Source organism: Rana temporaria, chromosome 6, assembly GCF_905171775.1.
Source record: "Rana temporaria chromosome 6, aRanTem1.1, whole genome shotgun sequence".
Classification (NCBI taxonomy): Eukaryota; Metazoa; Chordata; class Amphibia; order Anura; family Ranidae; genus Rana; species Rana temporaria.
In genome coordinates, this window is record NC_053494.1 from 58,234,064 (window position 1) to 58,253,611 (window position 19,548).

At 42.0% G+C, this 19,548-nt stretch overlaps 1 protein-coding gene across 1 annotated transcript in view; it reads left to right on the forward strand.

Moving 5' to 3' along the window:
- The window catches only part of PARN (poly(A)-specific ribonuclease), a 153,469-nt gene that overhangs the window by 83,492 nt on the left and 50,429 nt on the right, over window positions 1-19,548 (forward strand). Inside the window, exon 21 of the mRNA XM_040356872.1 lies at window positions 12,905-12,979. Coding sequence (XP_040212806.1) covers window positions 12,905-12,979 — 75 coding nt within the window. The remainder of the gene's footprint in view (window positions 1-12,904; window positions 12,980-19,548) is intronic.

Here is a 19,548-nt window from a genome sequence, read left to right on the forward strand (position 1 = left end):
TACCATATAGCTTGACATCTTATTGCACATTTAATCTCCGCTTCTGGAATATAGGATTTCTTTTGAGAAAAAAAAAAAAAAGTCTCACTTATGAACCGGTGCAACTTAATCTTTAAGTCTTTGAGACAAATTTTTTCTGATTACATTAGCTGTCTTGACATCCTCGATTTTCATTTATAGTCTGCAGCGGTGCAGGGAAAGCTTTTGGATTTTGGGATCTCTGGGAGTCTTAACTTTGTTTTTCATCTGACTGTATGAGGAAGGTGGAATAAGTTTTTTTAGGTGTAAAATAAGACGTTTTAGTCTGACACGTGTTTTTTTTTTTTTTTTTTTTTTAATGGTTTGATTCTCTAGCTTTTACAGTAAATCAATCCAATTTCATATTTTTTGGCAGGATCTGCAAAACTGTACAGTATACACTGGTAAATGAGTTATTTCTCAATATCTTAGACCAGAAAGTGTTGCGTGTACTTGGTAGTTCAAAGGTTTTCAGAGCAGAACCCTGGGCAAAATATTGCCTTGGATAATGGCACAAATGCATTTTAAAGGGGTTGTAAAGGTACAATATTTTTTTTTTTTCTAAATGGCTTCCTTCACCTTAGTGCAGTCCTTCACTTGCCTCAGACTTCGATTTTTGCTTTTTAAATTTCCTTATTTCTTCTGAGAAATCCTCGCTTCCTGTTCTGTCTGTAACTCCACACAGTAATGCAAGGCTTTCTCCCTGGTGTGGAGTGTCGTGCTCGCCCCCTCCCTTGTGACTACAGGAGAGTCGGGACGCTCTCTACGTTGCAGATGGAGAAATGAGCTCTGTGTTAGTGGGTGTCCTAACTCTCATGTAGTCCAAGGGAGGGGGCGGGCACGACACTCCACACCAGGGAGAAAGCCTTGCATTACTGTGTGGAGTTAGACAGAAGAACAGGAAGGGATGATTTCTCAGAAAAAATAAAAACATTTAAAAGCAAAAGCACTAAGGTAAAAAAAAGCCATTTGGGACAACAAAATTGTACCTTTTACAACCCCTTTAATGCCTTCCAGTTTTTTGCCATTTTGTGTTTCTGTGCTGTGATGACACTCAACACAGGTGGGGCAACACTTGCAAGGTATATGTTTGAAAGCATTGAGGGTGTTAATTATAAGAAGGGGTAGGGAGGATTACATGAAGGATTCTGGATTGGAACATGTCTTTTGCCAATTAACGCTAGAATTCTCACATCAGAACCTTGTTGAAATTTACCATACAGATCTTGATAGGAGCCAGTGTGACCACAGGTTTTCCCTTATCGTCTTTCAGGACAGCACCTTGAGAGCGTGGCTCCACCCACTAGACAGGAAACACACCTCCACCAAACTTCTTAAAAGGGAGGCTCCTTCCACTTATCAGTTTTTGTGTTTCCTCCGGCGGGAACACGTGTGGGGGTTAGGAGCTCTCCTTGGAGAGTTTTTTGTCTCCCTACTCCACCTGTTTTTTCTTACCTCAGAGTCTGGTCCTCCCATTCACTGGTTAGAGAGTGCCTCGTGCATGGGCTCCTTCTCCCTCATCGGTGCTCAGTGAGCCAGGACTGCTCAGGGATACTGCTCCTTGGCAAGCTACAGGCGCGGACATCTTTATTTCCTGTCCAAACAGCCGAATGCCGCCGCCATCTTGGGAAGGTCAGCCAGGCTATTTCCCCCGGAAGTGAGGTAACCGAAAGGGGCGGTATCCTACGAGCAGGCGCAGGGCATAGACGTAATTTCCACAGGAAGTGCTGAGGGAGGAACAGGTCTGGTGCCTTATTAGCTGGTTCTGGTCCGGTGCAGTGGCACTAGTGGAGTCCGGAACCGGCATTTCACCACCAGCATCGCGCTGCTGCCTCAGCATGGACGCAGGATCCGCAGCGAGTGGAACAGGCACTGGCACCAGCAAGGCCCAGGTAAGGGGTAGACTGAAGTTCTACCCTTATTTACTTTGGGGTCTCTCTCTAGCTCTCTTCTCCCTTAAAGGGGTGTGAGTGTCCCCCCCCCCCCCCCTGGTGGCGGGTGGCCTGTTTGGGCACATGAGTGTTTAAGGATCTCTTCTTTTTTCTTTATCAGGCCAAAGGCTCTGAACCTGGAAATAAAAAGAAATGCCCTTCATGCAAGTCCAAACTTTCTGAAGGCTGGAGAAAAACTGTCAGTCATGTATTGACCCATTAGTGAAAGAGGAAGCGTCTACCGCTTGCAGCGACATAATCACATCTGTTAAAGAGTTGGATGCTACAATTAAGTCATTTAAATCCTCACTCACGAAACCATCCGTGATACAAGCCTCTACCTCACAATCCTCACAAGACTCACTGTTAGTTCCTGCAGTAGAGGCAGAAGAGAGTCCTCTGAACCAGGGAGGTCCTTCCTCCTCACATTCCCAGGAATCGAGAGGAGGAAGACGAGCTGGAAAATGTGTCTTCAAAATATAAATTGTCTTTGAAAGCAAGTTGATGCCCTCCTAAAAGCTGTCCATGCAACGTTGGGATTAGAGGAGGAGCGTAAGGAATTATCTTTACATGACAGGATGTATGCAGGACTCGGTGAGCCCAAGTTGTGTACCTTCCCAGTCCATTCAGTTATTTCTGAGGCAATCAAGAAGGAATGGACTGATCCTGAAAAGAAACCTTTCTTTGCTAAAGCACACAAAAGAAGGTTTCCTTTTGATGAAGACCCAGCAGCTCCATGAAATAAAGTTCCAAAACTTGATGCAGCCTTTTCTCAAGTTTCAAGATCTTCTGATCTAGCATTTGAGGACATAGGGATTCTGAAAGACTCCATGGATAAAAATATGGATCAGCAGTTAAAAAGGGCTTGGCAATCCATCATGGGCAACCTTAAGCCAGCAATGGCGACTACTTGCGTCTCCAGAAACATGGAGTATTGGCTGACCCAGCTTAAGGCTCATATAATAGCTGATTCGCCAAACAAAAAATCTTGGACTCCTTTTCAACCCTTTCAGCTGCTGTAGCCTACATCTCGGATGCATCTGCAGAATCTATCGGAATGACAGCAAGGTCCGCGGCCCTTACTAATTCGGTTAGGAGGGTGCTGTGGTTAAAGACCTGGCCAGGGGACACGGCATCTAAAAACAAACTGTGTGGAGTACCTTTTCAGGGGGATTTATTGTTTGGGCCACATTTAGATGCAGTGCTTGACAGGACTGCAGACAAGAAAAAATCTTTCCCTGTCAAAAAGAAAAATCAGTCAGGCAGAAGTTTTTTCGTCCTCAAAAGGCTCAACAACAAAGTAAGCCTCAAGAAAGAAAGGTTGGTCAGGAAAGGCAAAAGGCAAAAGTAATGTCCTTTTCCATCCTCCTGCGGCAACCAGCAAAACACAAGGACAACCGGTTGCAGGTAGGGGGAAGACTTCAGCGTTTTCTCCCTTTTTTGGGCAAGCATAACAGAAAATGAGTATATTCTCTCTATGCTGTCTCAAGGTTACAGAATAGAGTTCTCGGACCCTCCCCCAGAGAGGTATCTATTAACAACTACCAAGAGATATAGTCAAATCCCTAGCAATGAAGAACCTTTTGAAGGATCTGATGAACCAGGGGGTTGTAACTCTAGTACCAGAGGGGGAGCTTTATCAAGGGTTTTATTCCCATGTATTCATGTTAAAAAAGCCGTCTGACAGTTTCAGACTCATTCTCAACCTAAAGCCATTGAACAGATCGGTCCGATACAAAAAATTCTGTATGGACTCAATCTTCACTGTCAAAAATCTTTTGACAAATGATTGCTTTATGGCATCAATCGACCTGCGAGATGCCTATCTGCATATCCCCATAGCCCCCCCAATCCCCAAAATGTCTAAGGTTGGCGGTAAACATGGGAAAAGAGGTCGTGCATCTCCAATTCAAAGCCCTCCCCTTTGGCCTTTCCTCAGCTCCGAGAATATTTACAAAGGTCATGGCAGAAGCCCTAGCTCCCCTTCGCTTACAGGGGGTAGCGGTAATTCCATACCTGGAAGGCCTGCTCTTCTTTGCCACCTCCAGGGAGAAATTGTTGGAGGATCTCGAGAGAGCTCGCAGTCATCTAGGAGCATTGGGCTGGATCATAAATATAGAGAAATCTAATTTCAATCCAACCCAAGAAGCGCAATTTCTGGGGTATCATAAGCTCAGTGGAGCAAACTATTTTTCTCCCAGAAGACAAAAAACTAAAAATGCTCAGGGTTGTAGCCTCTTTACAGATAAACCAGCTCTGGGAATCCTTACCTCGTCTATGCCAGCGGTGCAGTGGGCAAGGCTTCCCTTCAGACCGCTTCAGTTTCCTTCTGAAAATTTGGGATCACAGGACAATCTCTGGAGGAAAAGGTGAAAATCCCCACCAGGGTAAAACGGTCGCTGTGGTGGTGGAGAAATCTGGCAAACCTTTCAGCAGGCCTGTTATGGACATTCCCAATAGAGTGGTAACAGACGCCAGCCTATGGGGATGGGGGGCACATCTGGGTCAAAACTATGCTCAGGGGGTTTGGTCCCGGTCAGAAGCGGAAAAGTCCTCCAATTGGAGAGAACTAAGGGCAGTAGCCTTAGCTTTGGATGCCTTCTCCACAGACCTTCAAGGTGCCCATGTTTAAGTCTTCTCGGACAATGCCACTACCATAGCCTACTTAAACAGGCAAGGAGGCACAAGAAGCAGGTCACTTCAGCTTCTCGCCTTAACCATCCTAAAATGGGCAGAAAATCATTTGCTGTCCTTGTCATCAATCCACCTCAAAGGCACTTTGAACATAGTGGCAGATTTTCTAAGCAGAAAACGGATTCAGGAAGCAGAATGGACCCTAAATCCGGAAGTCTTGACGTTGATCACCCATGCCTGGAGCCAACCACAAATAGACCTATTTACGTCAGAAGAAAATATGCAACTTCCCAGTTTTTTTTCTCCATTCACCGAGAAGACGGTTCCCGGGAACAGATTCGTTGATACAGCCTTGGAACTTCCAGCTGGCTTACACCTTCCCTCAGTTTCAACTAATTCCTTTGGTACTGAGGAAGATTCAGAAGAAGGTGGAAGTAATCCTAATTACTCCATTCTGGCCAAAAAGGGCTTGGTTTACCACCATTCTTCAAATGGCAGTCAGGCCGCCTTGGCGGTTGCCTCCCCGGCAGGACTTACTTCTACAGGGTCCGATATTCCATCCGGAGGTGGCCTGTCTAAGCCTCACGGCGTGGTATCTGAGAGGCAGTTATTGAGACGAACCCCTTTACAACCCCTTTAAACCGCTCTAAAGTGCTGCTAAAATTAGTGGCGCTGTCGGGGGGGCCCCAGTGTGAAAGGGGTTTAAGTAGGGCCCTCTGTGCCTATGATTATCTGATGGTGCACATAGTAGATACATCTCCCATACGGTTTTTGACAGAACAATTGCAAGCCTCCCTTTAATCCTCAATGGAATGGGTATGGTGTAAAGTAACTAGTTTGTGGAGTCCCCCCCCCCCCCATGCTTCCCGTTAAATAGCAACAGTTTTAATGTTTACATGAATCTAGCTTCAGTAATCTGGGCTTTTATTTTGGTATATTGGACTGTAATTTTTTTTTTTTCAATGTGGGTAATAAAGTACACAATCAAAAATGCTCCATATACTTTATTTTTTATTTTTAGTAAATAGTTATTTTAACCATTTCACACATACTGTATGACAGTGGGTTGGGACCAAATTATGTGAATTGATAAATATCTGCACAGCTATTCCCATATGTGGGAATTTTCATCTAAACTTATGGGTTTTATATTTCCTTTCCACGTGGTTGATGTCCTGAAGCCTTGCTTTGTATTCAAATGACTTCATAGTTATTGGCTTAATTTCTAGTCTGCAAGGCTCAGATGAGCATAGTTTATATACATTATTTTATTTTTTTTCTGGCTTTTTATTTTGGGTATTTTTCATATTTTTATTTTCTCAGGTGTCAATAGATGGGAGCTATAGGCCGTTGATGATTTGATTAATTGAGCTATATACTTAAAAGCATTCTTCCACATGCCTTTTGTAAGGTTTAGTATGATACCATTATACATTCTATATCGAATTGCAAAATAACCTTTTTGTCGGCATGTAATGGGAAACCTATATTTTTTGTAGGTTTTTTGTGTTTGGCACCTGTGTAAGACATAAGTGATGTAATATTAGAATGCACCATGTATAGCAATTTCTATACAAGGTTCAGACATGGTGCACTGTTTAGTTTTGAGAATTTTTTATTTTTATTTTTTTTACCATTCGGCAATATAGGTTATAGCAGAGCACAATACTTTATCATAATGTATAACTGGTGCTAGATGTCAGATTTTTTTATATCCATGTACAATGTACATTTGTACCCATATTTGTATGGCAGGTACATGTAATGACATGGTTGAATATACAAATTTTGTGTGTTTTTTGATATCAACAAAATGGGAAAAAAAACGAACCGAAGAGAAAAACCATCAAATCAATATTTGGTGTCACCACCCTTTGACTTCAAAACTGCATCAGCTCTTCTAGGTACGCTTGCACATAGTTTTTGAAGGAACTTGACTGTTGGTTTGTTCCAAACACTTTGTGTATATAGGATGCCTCAAATCCTTATTACTTCATGTAATCCCAGACACTCAATGTTAAGATCAGGGCTCTGGGGCCAAACCATCACTTCCTGAACTTGTTCTTTACACCAAAGATGGTTCTTAATAACATTGGCTGTATGTAGTCATCAGGAAAAAGGCAGCTGGCAACTCCATATCATCAAGCGTATTTATCGTAAAACCTCCAGTGAGTACAGTCAGCAGCAGACGTGTTCACAGCACAGTGTGAAATTGGTGACCATTAGCACCTGCTGGGTATAATTCATGTGCCTGACTCCAATCTTTCAAAATACCAGACTTTGTTCAAGTGTAAGAATTGATGCTGGTTTGAAGCCAAAGGGTAAGTCACCTTATATTTGATTTTCTTCTGTTCGCCCATTTTGTAAATGAATGAAAATACATTTTTATTTTACAGCATTCACACACGTGTGTGTGTGTGTGTGTGTGTGTGTGTGTTGTGTGTGTGTGTTTGTGTGTGATCTATCACTGCTCAAAAAAAATTAAAGGAGCACTTTGAAAACATTTCAGATCTCAACGGGCAAAAATCTCATGCTGGATATCTATACTGATATGGACTGGGTAATGTGTTAGGAATGAAAGTATGGTGCTTCATTTGATGGAAATTGAATTCAGCCCTCTTTAGATGGATAATTTTCGACACCCCAGAAATCCAAGTGAGAAAATGATGCCGCAAGCTAGTCCATTTTGCTGAACTTTCAACTTGCAATGACTCAAAATGGTCCTTAGTAGTTTGTATGGCCCCAAGTACTTGTATGCATGCCTGACAACATCGGGGCATGCTCCTTATGAGACGACGTATGGTGTCCTGGGGTATTTCCTCCCAGATCGGGACCAGAGCATCACTGAGCTCCTGAACAGACTGAGGTGGAACCGGATGGACCGAAACAATGTCCCAGAGGTGTTCTTTTGGCTTTAGGTCAGGTGAGTGTGGGGGCCATTCAATAGTATCAATTTCTTCATCCTCCATGAACTGGCTACATGCTCTCGCCACATGAGGCTGGGCGTTGTTGTGCACCAGGAGGTACCCAGGACCCACTGCACCAGCGTAGGGTCTGACAATGGGTCCAACGATTTTATCCCGATGCCTAATGGCAGTCAGGGTGCCATTGTGTAGCCTGTAGAGGTCTGTGCATACCTCCATGGATATGCCTTCCCAGACCATCACTGACCCACCACCAAACCAGTCATGCTGAACGATGTTACAGGCAGCATAAAGTTCTCAGCGGCTTCTTCAGACCATTTCACGTCTGTCACATGTGCTTAGGATGAACCTGCTTTCATCTGTGAAAAGCATGGGGCACCAGTGGCAGACCTGCCAATTCTGGTGTTCAATGGAAAATGCCAATCAAGCTCCACAGTGTCCGGCAGTGAGCACCCTAGAGGACGTCAGGCCCTCAAGCCACCCCCATGAAGTCTGTTTCTAATTGTTTAGTCAGACTTTCACACCTGTGGCCTGCTGGAGGTCATTTTGTGGGGCTCTGGCAGTGCTCATCCTGTTCCTCCTTGCACAAAGGAGCAAATATCGGTCATGCTGATGGGTTAAGGACTTTCTGTGGCTCTGTCCAGCTCTCCTAGGGAAACTGCCTGTCTCCTGGAATCTCCTCCATGCTCTTGAGACTGCTGGGAGACACTGCAAACCTTCTGGCAATGACACGTATTGATGTGCCATCCTGGAAGAGTTGGACTGCCTATGCAACTTCTAATAGGGTCCAAGTATCGCCTCATGCTACCAGTAGTGAAAAAACAAATGCAAAACTAGTGAAAAACGGTCAGAAAAGATGAGTAGGGGGGAAAAAAAGTTAGATGCCTCACCTAAAAAAACATTCCTGTTTTGGAGGTTGTCTCATTGACGCCCATCTAGTGCACCTGTTCATTTCAATTAACGGCAAAGCAGCCGAAACTGATTTAACACCCTCTGTTTACACCCTTCCCCCTCTGCTACTTAACTGACCAGATCAATATCCCAGGAGTTCTGATTCATAAGTGTTCCTTTTAAAAAAAAAAAAAAATTGAGGTGTTTGTGTGTGTGTGTGTGTGTGTGTGTGTGTATATATATATATATATATATATATATATATATGTGTGTGTGTGTGTGTGTGTGTGTGTGTGTGTGTGTGTGTGTGTGTGTATATAATTTTACAATTTTTTTTGTTTCAAGATGTGCCAAATGCTTTTAGTTGGTGAAAGGTCTGGAATGCAGGCAGGCTGGTTAAGAACAGACGTCTATGAAGTCATGCTGTTGTGGTCATAGATGCAGTATGTGGTTTAGCATTGTCCTGCTGAAATATGCAAAACCTTCACTGAAAGACATCTGTTAAGGAGCGTATACTGCTCTAAAACCTGGATATATCTTTCAGCATTTTCTGCCTTTCCAGATGTACAAGCTGCCAATTCCATACATAGCAGACGCAGGCATTTGAACTGAGCGCTGATAACAAGCTGGAAGTTTCTTCTCTTTATTTCAGAGGATGCAGCACCCATGGTTGACAATGAGTGTCAAATTTTAATTAGTCTGACCACTTTGCAACAGACCTTTAAATGGGCTGCAGCATTTCTGTATCATGTCTAGATATGGCTGCTTCTTTGCATGATTTATTTATTTTTTCAAACAGTTACCTGTGCCATCCAAACATGAAAAGGTAAAGCTCTCTGTCTGAAGTATTCCAGAGCCCATGCAGTGATGTCCTTTAGAGACTCATGCATGTTTTTAATGCAGTGCCACCTAAGGGCCATTCGATAACGCGTTTCCAATATTGAGGTTGGCCTTGTCCCTTATAGTGAGTTAGCCAGATTCTTGAAATGTTTTGATTTATCATTTTTTCAGATTAGTGAACCTTGGCACATCTTTACTAATAAGTCCCTCTGACCCTCTAAGATGCTCTTTTTATTCCCAATCATGTTACTGACATGTTGCCAATTAACCCAATTTGCTAAATGTTCTTCCATCTCTTGTTTGTACCACTTATTGACGGCTTTTTTGAGACATGTTGGTGCCATCAAATTCAAAATGACCTCTTTTATGGGTTTGAGATTTCCAAATCATTACGTTCTGGGTATTTCTATGTAAGTTTTATGCAGCGTCTTAACTTTTTTGAAAGAGTTTGTTCTTAACTAACCTGCCAGCATTCCAGCCTTTTCACCAACTGAAAACATTTGGCACATCTTGAAACAAAAAAAACGACAAAACCAGGCAACCCAGGACTGTTGAGCAGTTTTTCAGGCAAAAAGGTGTGTAATGTATTTCAGAAGAGGACTTTATAGTTTTGAAATTAAATACCATACGGAAGCTGAGATGTCCATTTACCACTTAACCCCCGGACCATATCGCTGGTCAAAGACCAGGCCACTTTTTGCGATTCGGCACTGCGTCGCTCTAACTGAAAATTGCATGGTCGTGCGACGTGGCTCCCAAAGAAAATTGGCATCCTTTTTTGTTTCCCACAAATAGAGCTTTATTTTGGTGATATTTGATCGCCTCCTGCGGTTTTTAGTTTTTGCGCTGTAAACAAAAATATAGCGACAAGGTTTTTTTTTTTTTTTTTTTTTTTTTATTTATTTTTTACTAGTAATGGCGGCGATCAGCTTTTTTTTTTTTTTTTTTCGGTACTGCGACATTATGGCGGACACTTTTGACACATTTTTGGGACCATTGCAATTTGTATAGCAATCAGTGCTATAAAAATGCATTGATTACTATAAAAATGCCACGGCAGGGAAGGGGTTAACACTAGGGGCGAGGAAGGGGTTAAGTATGTTCCCTGGGTGTGTTCTAACTGAAGGGGGGGGGGGGGTGGACTGACATGGGGAAATGACTGATCGCTGTTCATACATTGTATGAACAGACGGTCAGGCATTTCTCCCCTGACGGGACCGGGAGCTGTGTGTTTACACACACAGCTCCCGATCCTCGCTTTGTAACGAACGATTGCGGGTGCCCGGCATGCTTGGATCACACACTTTCTGAATGGTCCTGTCATCCTCTGGGACCTCTGTGTCAAAGGCAGTTGGGTGGGGGGATGAAGAAAGGGCAGGAACTATTGTAGATCTCCTAGCAAATTCCTGCCCCCCCCCCCCCCCAATTGAGGGGAAAATGTGACAGTGGTGGGGGGAGGATGCGAACAAACAGAGCTTTTTGGGGAAGCTTCACTTTAAGACCAGTGGGTGACAAATGCCATAGAGGAATACAGTGACTTTGTTTCACTGCAGCCTTTGAACCAGGCATCTTCCCTGGAATGTGTGTGAATATATGTGTGTATGTGTAATATATATATATATATATATATATATATATATATATATATATATATATATATATATATATATATATATATATATATATATATATATATATATATATATATATATATATATATATATATATATATATATATATATATATATATATATATATATATATATATATATATATATATATAAATTATGCTTTCTCATACGACTGATTTTCAGAAACCCTGCCTAATGTGTACAGCTCTGTTGTATCCTCCTTCTTCTTCTTCTTTTTTTTTTTTTTTTTAAACGTGCTTCAGTTCTATTTTATCTCCCTCAATGTTAAACTACTCCAGATAAGATGTTATTTATTTATTTTTTTGTTTCAAACATCTTAATCAGAAATGTTTCTTCAGCCTTTCCCTGAGCACATCCTGACAGATGTAATATTTGTTTTAATGTGTGTGTGTGTGTGTGCCAAAATCAGGGCCGGACTTAGGTGTTCAGGCGCTTTGTGCAAGCTAATCCTTTGGCGCCACCCCCCCATCTTCACCCCTCGCCCCCTGGTCACCTAAACATACACAAAGAGGAAAAAAATATTTGTAACAAATTTTGTTTTAATTTAACTTTACGTTACACAGCCCCCTGCATCCCTTTACATAGCACCCTGCATCTCTGGAACCCTTTTAGATTACACAGCACCCTGCATCACTGGACCCCTTTACATTACACAGAACCCTGTAGCCCTGGACCCCCTGCATGTTACACAGACCCCCCTTCAGTGTATCCACCTCTTCAATGCAGACCCCCCCGTTCAGTGTCCCCCCCCCCCTTTTCAGTTTCTGCACTAAACATGTATGCAATGTTTTCCATGTATTCCAATGGGTCTAGTACACGCCGATGCAGTCAGTTTCCGGTGCAGAAATAACTTCCTATACAAGTGAAGAGCTTCTCCATAGTGTAACTGTCACTGTCACATTAAACACCATAGGCAAACGGCATAGTACAATAAGATCCTCAAACTTCCGGTCCAGCCGTGATGCAGAAGAGATATTGGACACGTTGCCAACTCGTGTGACTTGATCAAGGGTCCCCTATGTTTAATGTGAGTGTACAGTGTGTGTATGTAACCCTTTTATCTTTTTGGTCCCATTGGAAGCTATGGATAAATGTCCTCTCTTCAAACAATTTGTACATATGCCATGAGCATTTCTTATGATTTGTAAGTGTTATATAATTTAACAAACAACTTTTTATACTTGCTGGCTCTGTTGAATGGAATTGGTGGCCCGGAATTCCAGCTTCACAGCTGGGTGCGCACTGTGCAAAGTCACTCTGCGTGTCCTGAATGGCCAGGGAGGGAGGGGGGAGTTGCCTAGGCAGCGTGAGTAGAAGTGGGAGCTGGGTACCTGTCAAAACTAGGCACCTCCTCCCCCCCAAAAAGACATGCCAAATGTGAAGAAGTTCCACTTTTGGGTGGAACTCTACTTTAAACTGATTAGACTGCTATACAAGGTTCACAGCAGCTACGAATTCTGACAAAAAATGCACGCTTGCCTGTCCCAGGATCCAGCGATGTCCTCATCTGACCTCATTGATCTTTGGGTCCGGGTGACAAAATACTGTGGGCAGCCAACGGACACCTTGCCTCTCCAGATGGCTGCCTGAGTCATGCTGCACCCTGTGAATGGCCCTGCAGTTTCCTGGGACTTGTGACCTGTCCAAGAGGCTGAGGGGGAAGAAGGGGGAGAAATGTTGACCTCCCATTTGGATTGCCGTATCAAAATTGGGCATCTGTCTCCCCCTCCCAACAGAAAACATTGCAAATATATGGGGGAGGTTATAGCGTGACTTCCCTTCTTGGGTGAAGTTCTAATTTAACCATGGCTTAAAATTTCAGCTTATTGTATTCTGATCTGTATTGGATTATGCTAAATTAATAAATTTCAACTTCTGATTGGTCCTTTATATTGACCAAATTGTAAAGGGTCCTTGCTGTTTTTGTTCTTGCTTTCAAGATGAATGCACAAGGCCCACTGTTTTAGGGTGAAGTTGCAATACTTTGTTAATTTTCGTTTTCTTTTTATTCCAGGTAATATCCAAGTGTCATGGATAGATGATACATCAGCATTTGTGTCTCTTAGCAAATCAGATCAAGTACAAATAGGTAAGAGATGCTGTGTTGTCTTATTGTAATAAGAACAATATTTTCAAGGTTTGTACTTTGTGCCTTTATGACCAAATTTTTATATGCACTCTGGCTCAATTTTTGTGTATGTAAATCTAAATTTTTTTTATTTTTTTTTACACATTCTAAAAAAGCAGATTCGTGCTGGCATGGACACTTTGCATCCATAAGCTTGCTGAGCGTAGCTTTAGCAAAAAGGCTGGAATGGGACTTTGAGGTGCCAAAAAAAAAGACAAACTAACACATTTTATTAAAAAAATCTAGTTCAGATAATAATCTCAAATTAAAATTGCATATTTGTGGAAATATGCCTACTAATAAACGTCATTCTTGAAATGTTTCGCTAGTGTATAGCTTCTTCAGGAGATTTTTAGATGTCTGTGTACAGCGTCTTCACTGCAATGTATAGAAGAAAACGTAAGACAAAAATACAATGGGAACATAAAAGACAGATGTCAATTAAACCTCTTTATACAAAATAAAAAAATGCACATAATCAACTAAAAATACTGTTACCCCAAAGACTGCTCTTGGGTCAATATGCAAACATATCCGGGTCAATGGGCCACCATTTCAGAGGATATCAGTAGGTCATAGAAGGACCAAAGTGCCTGTAGAGAGAGCTCCATCTCCCCCTGGATGAACGCCAATACTAGTTGCTGCTCAATAGCTATGATGATTACCTATTGCAAATGAAAAGCTTCATTCAAAAATTGGATAGCTGCAATTTATTTTTTTAACCACCAGAGGGAGCCCAAAGGGAAGGCTGAAAATACAACAGGAATGGCGCTGTATTAGAACTTTAGTGCATCTTGGTCAGGGACTGGGCTGAGTGATGGATATATACAGTCACAGGGAACTCTTACCTTGCTAATATCACAGCAAGAGGAGATGGAAGAAGTCCAAAGCCAGGGTGTGCAGCAGCACCTCTACAAGGTTACATTGTTTTTTTTTCTAGCTTCAAACCAACCAGATCTCAAAGACAAATTTTTGCCATAGCGACCAGGGCCCAGTAAACTAGACAAAGTGGTGTGATGAACCATAAGTGTTTGCAGAATTTACTTCAAGGTTGCATATAAAAGCATGTGGTTCCCAGGTAGGTGCAGGGCGAATGGTCTCAATAAGCCACCGCCATGCAGGGCTATTTATGGTGGTCCCAGTTGCTGGCAGGGATTCCTGCCAATCAAGTGCAGATGCCAAAGAGTGCTGATTGCGCATGTGATGACATCATGCGCTAATGTGAAGACCTGTTTGTGAATATGGGCCATCATTCTATATGGTGTTGGCCAACCAGGGTCATGTACATTGCAGCCCATATATCACCATGGTTTTTGAACTGAGGGCAGAATGGTAAAGGCCTTGCTTGTAGCTAATGGCTTTGTTTAGCCCAGGATATCTGGTGGCTGATAAAAGTATAAATCTATTTAGTCTCAAGTTGCAATAGAGATTTATCATTGTCCCCCACCTTGCTCATGTTGGGGATATGCTCTAGAGCAGGGTTGTCAAACACAATTTCATTGTGGGCCACATCAGCATTATGCTTGCCCTCAAAAGGGCTGGTTGTATCTAAGATTAGATGTCCAGCGCATCCCCTTCCCTTGCATTAGATGTCAAGAGCCACCCTACTCTCCCTTACATCGGAGTGCACCCCCCTTTCCTTATACTGCTGCTGGGAAGTTGCTGGATGCATTGTTTGAAAGCAGAAAGTACATGGTCTTCAGGAGGACCAGAGGAGGGCTGGAGCTCTCCTGCAGCTGCAGGAGAGGTGCGAGGGCCACATGAAATGGCCTGCGTAAACTGTTGGTGCTATATAAATCCTGTATAATAATAATGGATCACGTAGGGATTGAGTTCTTCTGTATGTGATTTCGGGATATTCTTTTACATACTTGAAAAGCATGTCATCTGCTGCCAACAGATGCCAGGATTTCTCCATTAAGCCCCAAACTTGTTTGTGTCACCCTGAATATCAAGTGATCAGTCTTGCATTGGAGCCTTATGATTTTTCTATTGTAAGAACACCTCTCTATTTTGGGTGTTGGCTCTCTGATAGGGTACAGTACTGGGCAACACTACAAAGGAAAAAGTTTTGGGGGGCGGGGTACTTATTTCAGATTGTTAAATGAGCAGTGGGAAAAGCAAATGTAGAATATTCTAGGATGCATAACTGGAGGCATCACCGATGAAACAAAAAAAGCTTCAGGTGAGCGAGTCTCTGGTTAATCCCCCCCCCCCTGTGCTGTGTTAAGGAAGTTATTCTGGACGGCTGCACTTCAATGAAATGCATTTTTTGGAAGCTTCATCTAAAAGTGGAAAGAAGGGAAAGGGGGAGACATGATTGCATATTTTAAATACATGCAGGGGGCACTATTTTCAATATAAAGCAAAGATCAAAAACACAGGGACATGACCTGAAACTGAAGGAAAGTTCAAAACTAATCTCTTGTGCTGCACAAACTGGGAACAAAGCTTCCGCTTGCCCAAATCTTCGGACGATGGTGCGCAACATGTCCTTCCTAATGATCAATTCCTCAGCCATTAATCGTAGTCGGTCACGGATCTCGTGCCACCATTTACCGCATTCACTCGATTATGTCTGCGTTTCTGCTTGTCGCTGGCCGACCTGAACGTGGCTCAGCCTCGGTCATTTCCTTCCTGTAAGCGTTTAACTAATTAAAGACCGGGCCTATTCATACTTGCTGTTTACAAGTTAAAACATTTTTTTTTTTTTTGCTCTAAAATTACTTGGAACCCCCAAACGTATATAAATAAAAATATATATATATATATATTTTCCCCAGACACCCTAGAGAATAAAATGTCTGTCGTTGCAATACGGTCACACCGTATTTGTGCATCGGTCTTGCAAGTGTTCTTTTTTTAATTGAACAAAACCGTAGTTTTTATTTTGTGAAAGAATGTTACACAGAGTAAATTGATACCCAACATGTCATGCTTCAAAATGGCTCCTGCTCGTGGAAGGGCTAGGTTTAAAAATATCTACAGGTTACCAGTTTTGAGTTGGAGGTCTAGTGCTAGAATTATTGCTCTTGTTCCAACAATCGCGGCGATACCTCACATGTGGTTTGAACAGTTTTTTCATATGCAGGTGCGAGGTGTTAAAAAATCTTGGTTAGTGTCTGTAATTGGACAGCATAGAGTCCCCTCTGTCAGTGGGGAGGGTTCCTCCATTCACCTTGACTGTGTTGGAGGAATTTAGTTCATTTTTTCGTTGACTCTGACAGTGCTGCTGCTTTCCCTGAAAGAAATAGACTTGTCTGTACTGTAATTTTGTCTAAAATGGTATGGAATGCACTGGCTTAGACCAGTAAAGATCTATATTATGCTTCTTGGAAAATGTTCCTTTATCTTGCAGAGATTTTATTGAGCTAAGCATGGCATTTAAACTGTAAGCTTGTTACAGGATAAGCATTCCATAAATGTATAAAATGTTTTTGCAGCCTGTGCTTAATGCACAAGGCAAGCTTTGTTTTGGCTGGATAGTGACGGTTTTAAAAGACTCAGAAGCTCGTGATTTATTAGAGATTTTCCATGGGATATAGGGTCATCTAAGCAGATATTCAGATGTCTGTGGAGCCAGTAAGTGAGTGCTAAGTTTAAATGGTATGTTAATGCATACAGCTCTTTGCCGAGAAGGGGCTGTATGGATTCAGGAACTTGCATGGCTGTGTAGCAAGAACAGGCTTAAAATGTATGTCCATTGTTAATCTCCACTAGCAATTTATTTTTAAATGGCTAATATTCATTGTTTTTTTTTCTATTGGTTAACACAAAGCCTTCCTGATTTCTTGCGCTTTAATTTAGATTTTTGGTGGTGTGTGTTATGTGATTATACATAAAAGGCTCTATTTTGTCCCATTCTTCATAATGTAAAAGCTAACTCTCCCTTCAACATATTACACACACATTTAGGGTGCAACTTGTTAAGTAACTCCACCCTTCAAAGACCCTCTCTGACCGTATGTTCACTTCTGCAGCCACTGTCACTTTTGAAATGGGCAGGATGGGCTTTACACAGACAATTAAGCCTGGCACTGCACCCATGATACCTTGATTGTGGGTGCAATGCTTTGAAGGCTTCTATGAAAAATTACCCAACCCCCCCCCCTGCATTTTAAGTGATTATAAACTTTTAGTGTATGTATGTATGTATGTATGTATATATGGGTTACAAGCATCAGGCTTCCTCGAACGAGGTAGCTCTAGCTGACCTACTAGTACAAGGCCTAAAATTAATTTGTGAATCAGCCTTGGTCACTATTCCTCTGCTGGCCAGAACTTCAGGTCAGGCGGTGGTGTTTCGGTGGCTGGTCCCAAGAAGGGCCCAGCGGTCTCATCGGCCACCATTTTGAGGCGGACCCGACAGATCCTGATCAGGCTTACGCCATAAAGGGTCGGGGGCCTCCCTATCACGATGCACTCGACTAGGGCAATGGTGCCTCTTGGGGTTTCTGACATCTAGTGTCTGTTTCCCAGATTGCCCGGTCACACTTTCACTAAACTTTTACAAGTTGATGTGAGTGCATCTTTGGATGCTTTTTCGGCCGCAAAGTTTTGCAGGCGGCTGTTTAGAGTTACAACTCCTCAGATGAGGAGCTCTGTTTTGGGGTGAAGTTTATTTTTATGCTGTTCCCACCCCTCATTTTGACACTGCTTTGGGATGTCCCACTATTACAAGAACGAAAGAGAAAATAGATTTTACGGTGAGCATAAAATCCTTTCTCAGAGTTCATGGATGGACACAGCACCCACCCCTCTTTGTCTGTACTGCTTGCTACGAACTGAATTGTTTGGTGCAGGCTGAGGGGATATAGTCAGTGGGACCGCACCCTGGGCGGGGCGGTTCTGCTTTTGAAGTTAACACTTCTGCCTAGTCATTTCTAAAGATAGGTTAATCCCACTATGTCAAGATTAAGGCTTTGTCCATCCATGTACTCGGAGAAAGAGATTTTACGGTGAGCATAAAATCCTAATTTTTTTTCACAGGTGCCTCTGGGATGAGGGACTGTGAATAGCTCTTTAGTCAGCAGGACATGCACATTTTTCTCAAACACATCTCTGGCACGATTTTAAGGTGCAACGTGGTGGGTTTTTCCAGTCTAAACAAGCAGCTCTACATTTGTGACAGATACCTAGACCTGACAAATAAAAAGAAAATAAACTTGATGATAGGAAAATATTTGCTTAAGGCATTTTTAAGCCAAAGAAAGCACCATTATTAGATGTGCATATACTGTGATTACTTACATGAAGTACAGAAGAAAAAAATCTCTTGGTTACTGAGCAAATTTAAACCAGCTGGATCAGCTCTCTGTATGCAAATGCCTTACTTGGCAATTACAGAAGTGGTGAAATGTAGTGATTTTGAGAATCTGTACCAAGAGTTTGCCTACTAACATTTCTAAGTCTGTAGCGTATTCAAACTTATAGTTGGATCTTGCATAACATATAGCAGGGGCCTCTTTAAAGGATGCATTCGCAAAAAAAGAATAGGCCCGAGAAAAGAGGTGGAGGATGTAAAGAATCCTGGAGATTAATAGATTGTAGCCTTCTCCCAAGGGTATACACAGCAATCGCTCCATAAATACAGGCTTATTGCCATAATTCTAAATGTTTTCGAGTAGAAGGAATTGCAGTGAGCTCCGTATTAGGGTTGTGTTATTTTTTTGGGTGATCACTTTTGTGCCATACTGCATATCTAAACTGGGGAAAAAGCTTTTTGTTATGCAATGACAGATTCCACTATTCATCTTTGTAAACTGTGTTGCAATGTTGCGTAATGCCATGGAGACGGTAGGCACAGAGCCAATGGCACAGATTTGATTCCACCGTCTTTAAAGGGACTTTTCTTAACTATTATTTCTGAATAAAAATTCAAGTGATTGTGTGTATGTGTACATGCATGCATACGAGAATCAATTTTTTTTTTGTTTTGTAATCCTTGTGAGCAACAAATCTTTCCTAACCTGTTGGCTGACATATATATATTCCTATTCATTACATGCACACTTTTCCTCAAGCCAACCTTGTCCCCAAGTGTCACAAAAAAGGCCAGTCTTGTTTTCTGCACATTCAGTTATTCAGATGCTTGAAACCATGGGCACCAAACCTGGTCAGTTTTAGCTCATCAAACCTGTGGGGAAAATACATTTTTTGATCCCCTGCAGATTTTGTAACTTTGCCCACTTACAAATGATAAACCCTTCATTTCTTTGTATCGTAGGTCTATTTTAAATTATAGACACAGAATATCAACCAAAAATCCAGAAAACACATGATACAAGTGTTTAATAAATTACAGTTGCAGTTCACTGAGTAAAATGAGTATTCGATCCCCAAGCAAAACATTACTTAGTCCCTGGCGAAACATTTGGCACTTGGCAAGCTAGGATGTTGTAGTTAACAGATGTTCATACATCTCAGGAGGGTTTTTGGTCTACTCTTCTGTGTTAAAAAAAAAAAAAAAAAATCTTTTGTAAATCCTTAAAGTGGTTGTAAAGGTTTGTGGTTTATTTTTTTAATAACAA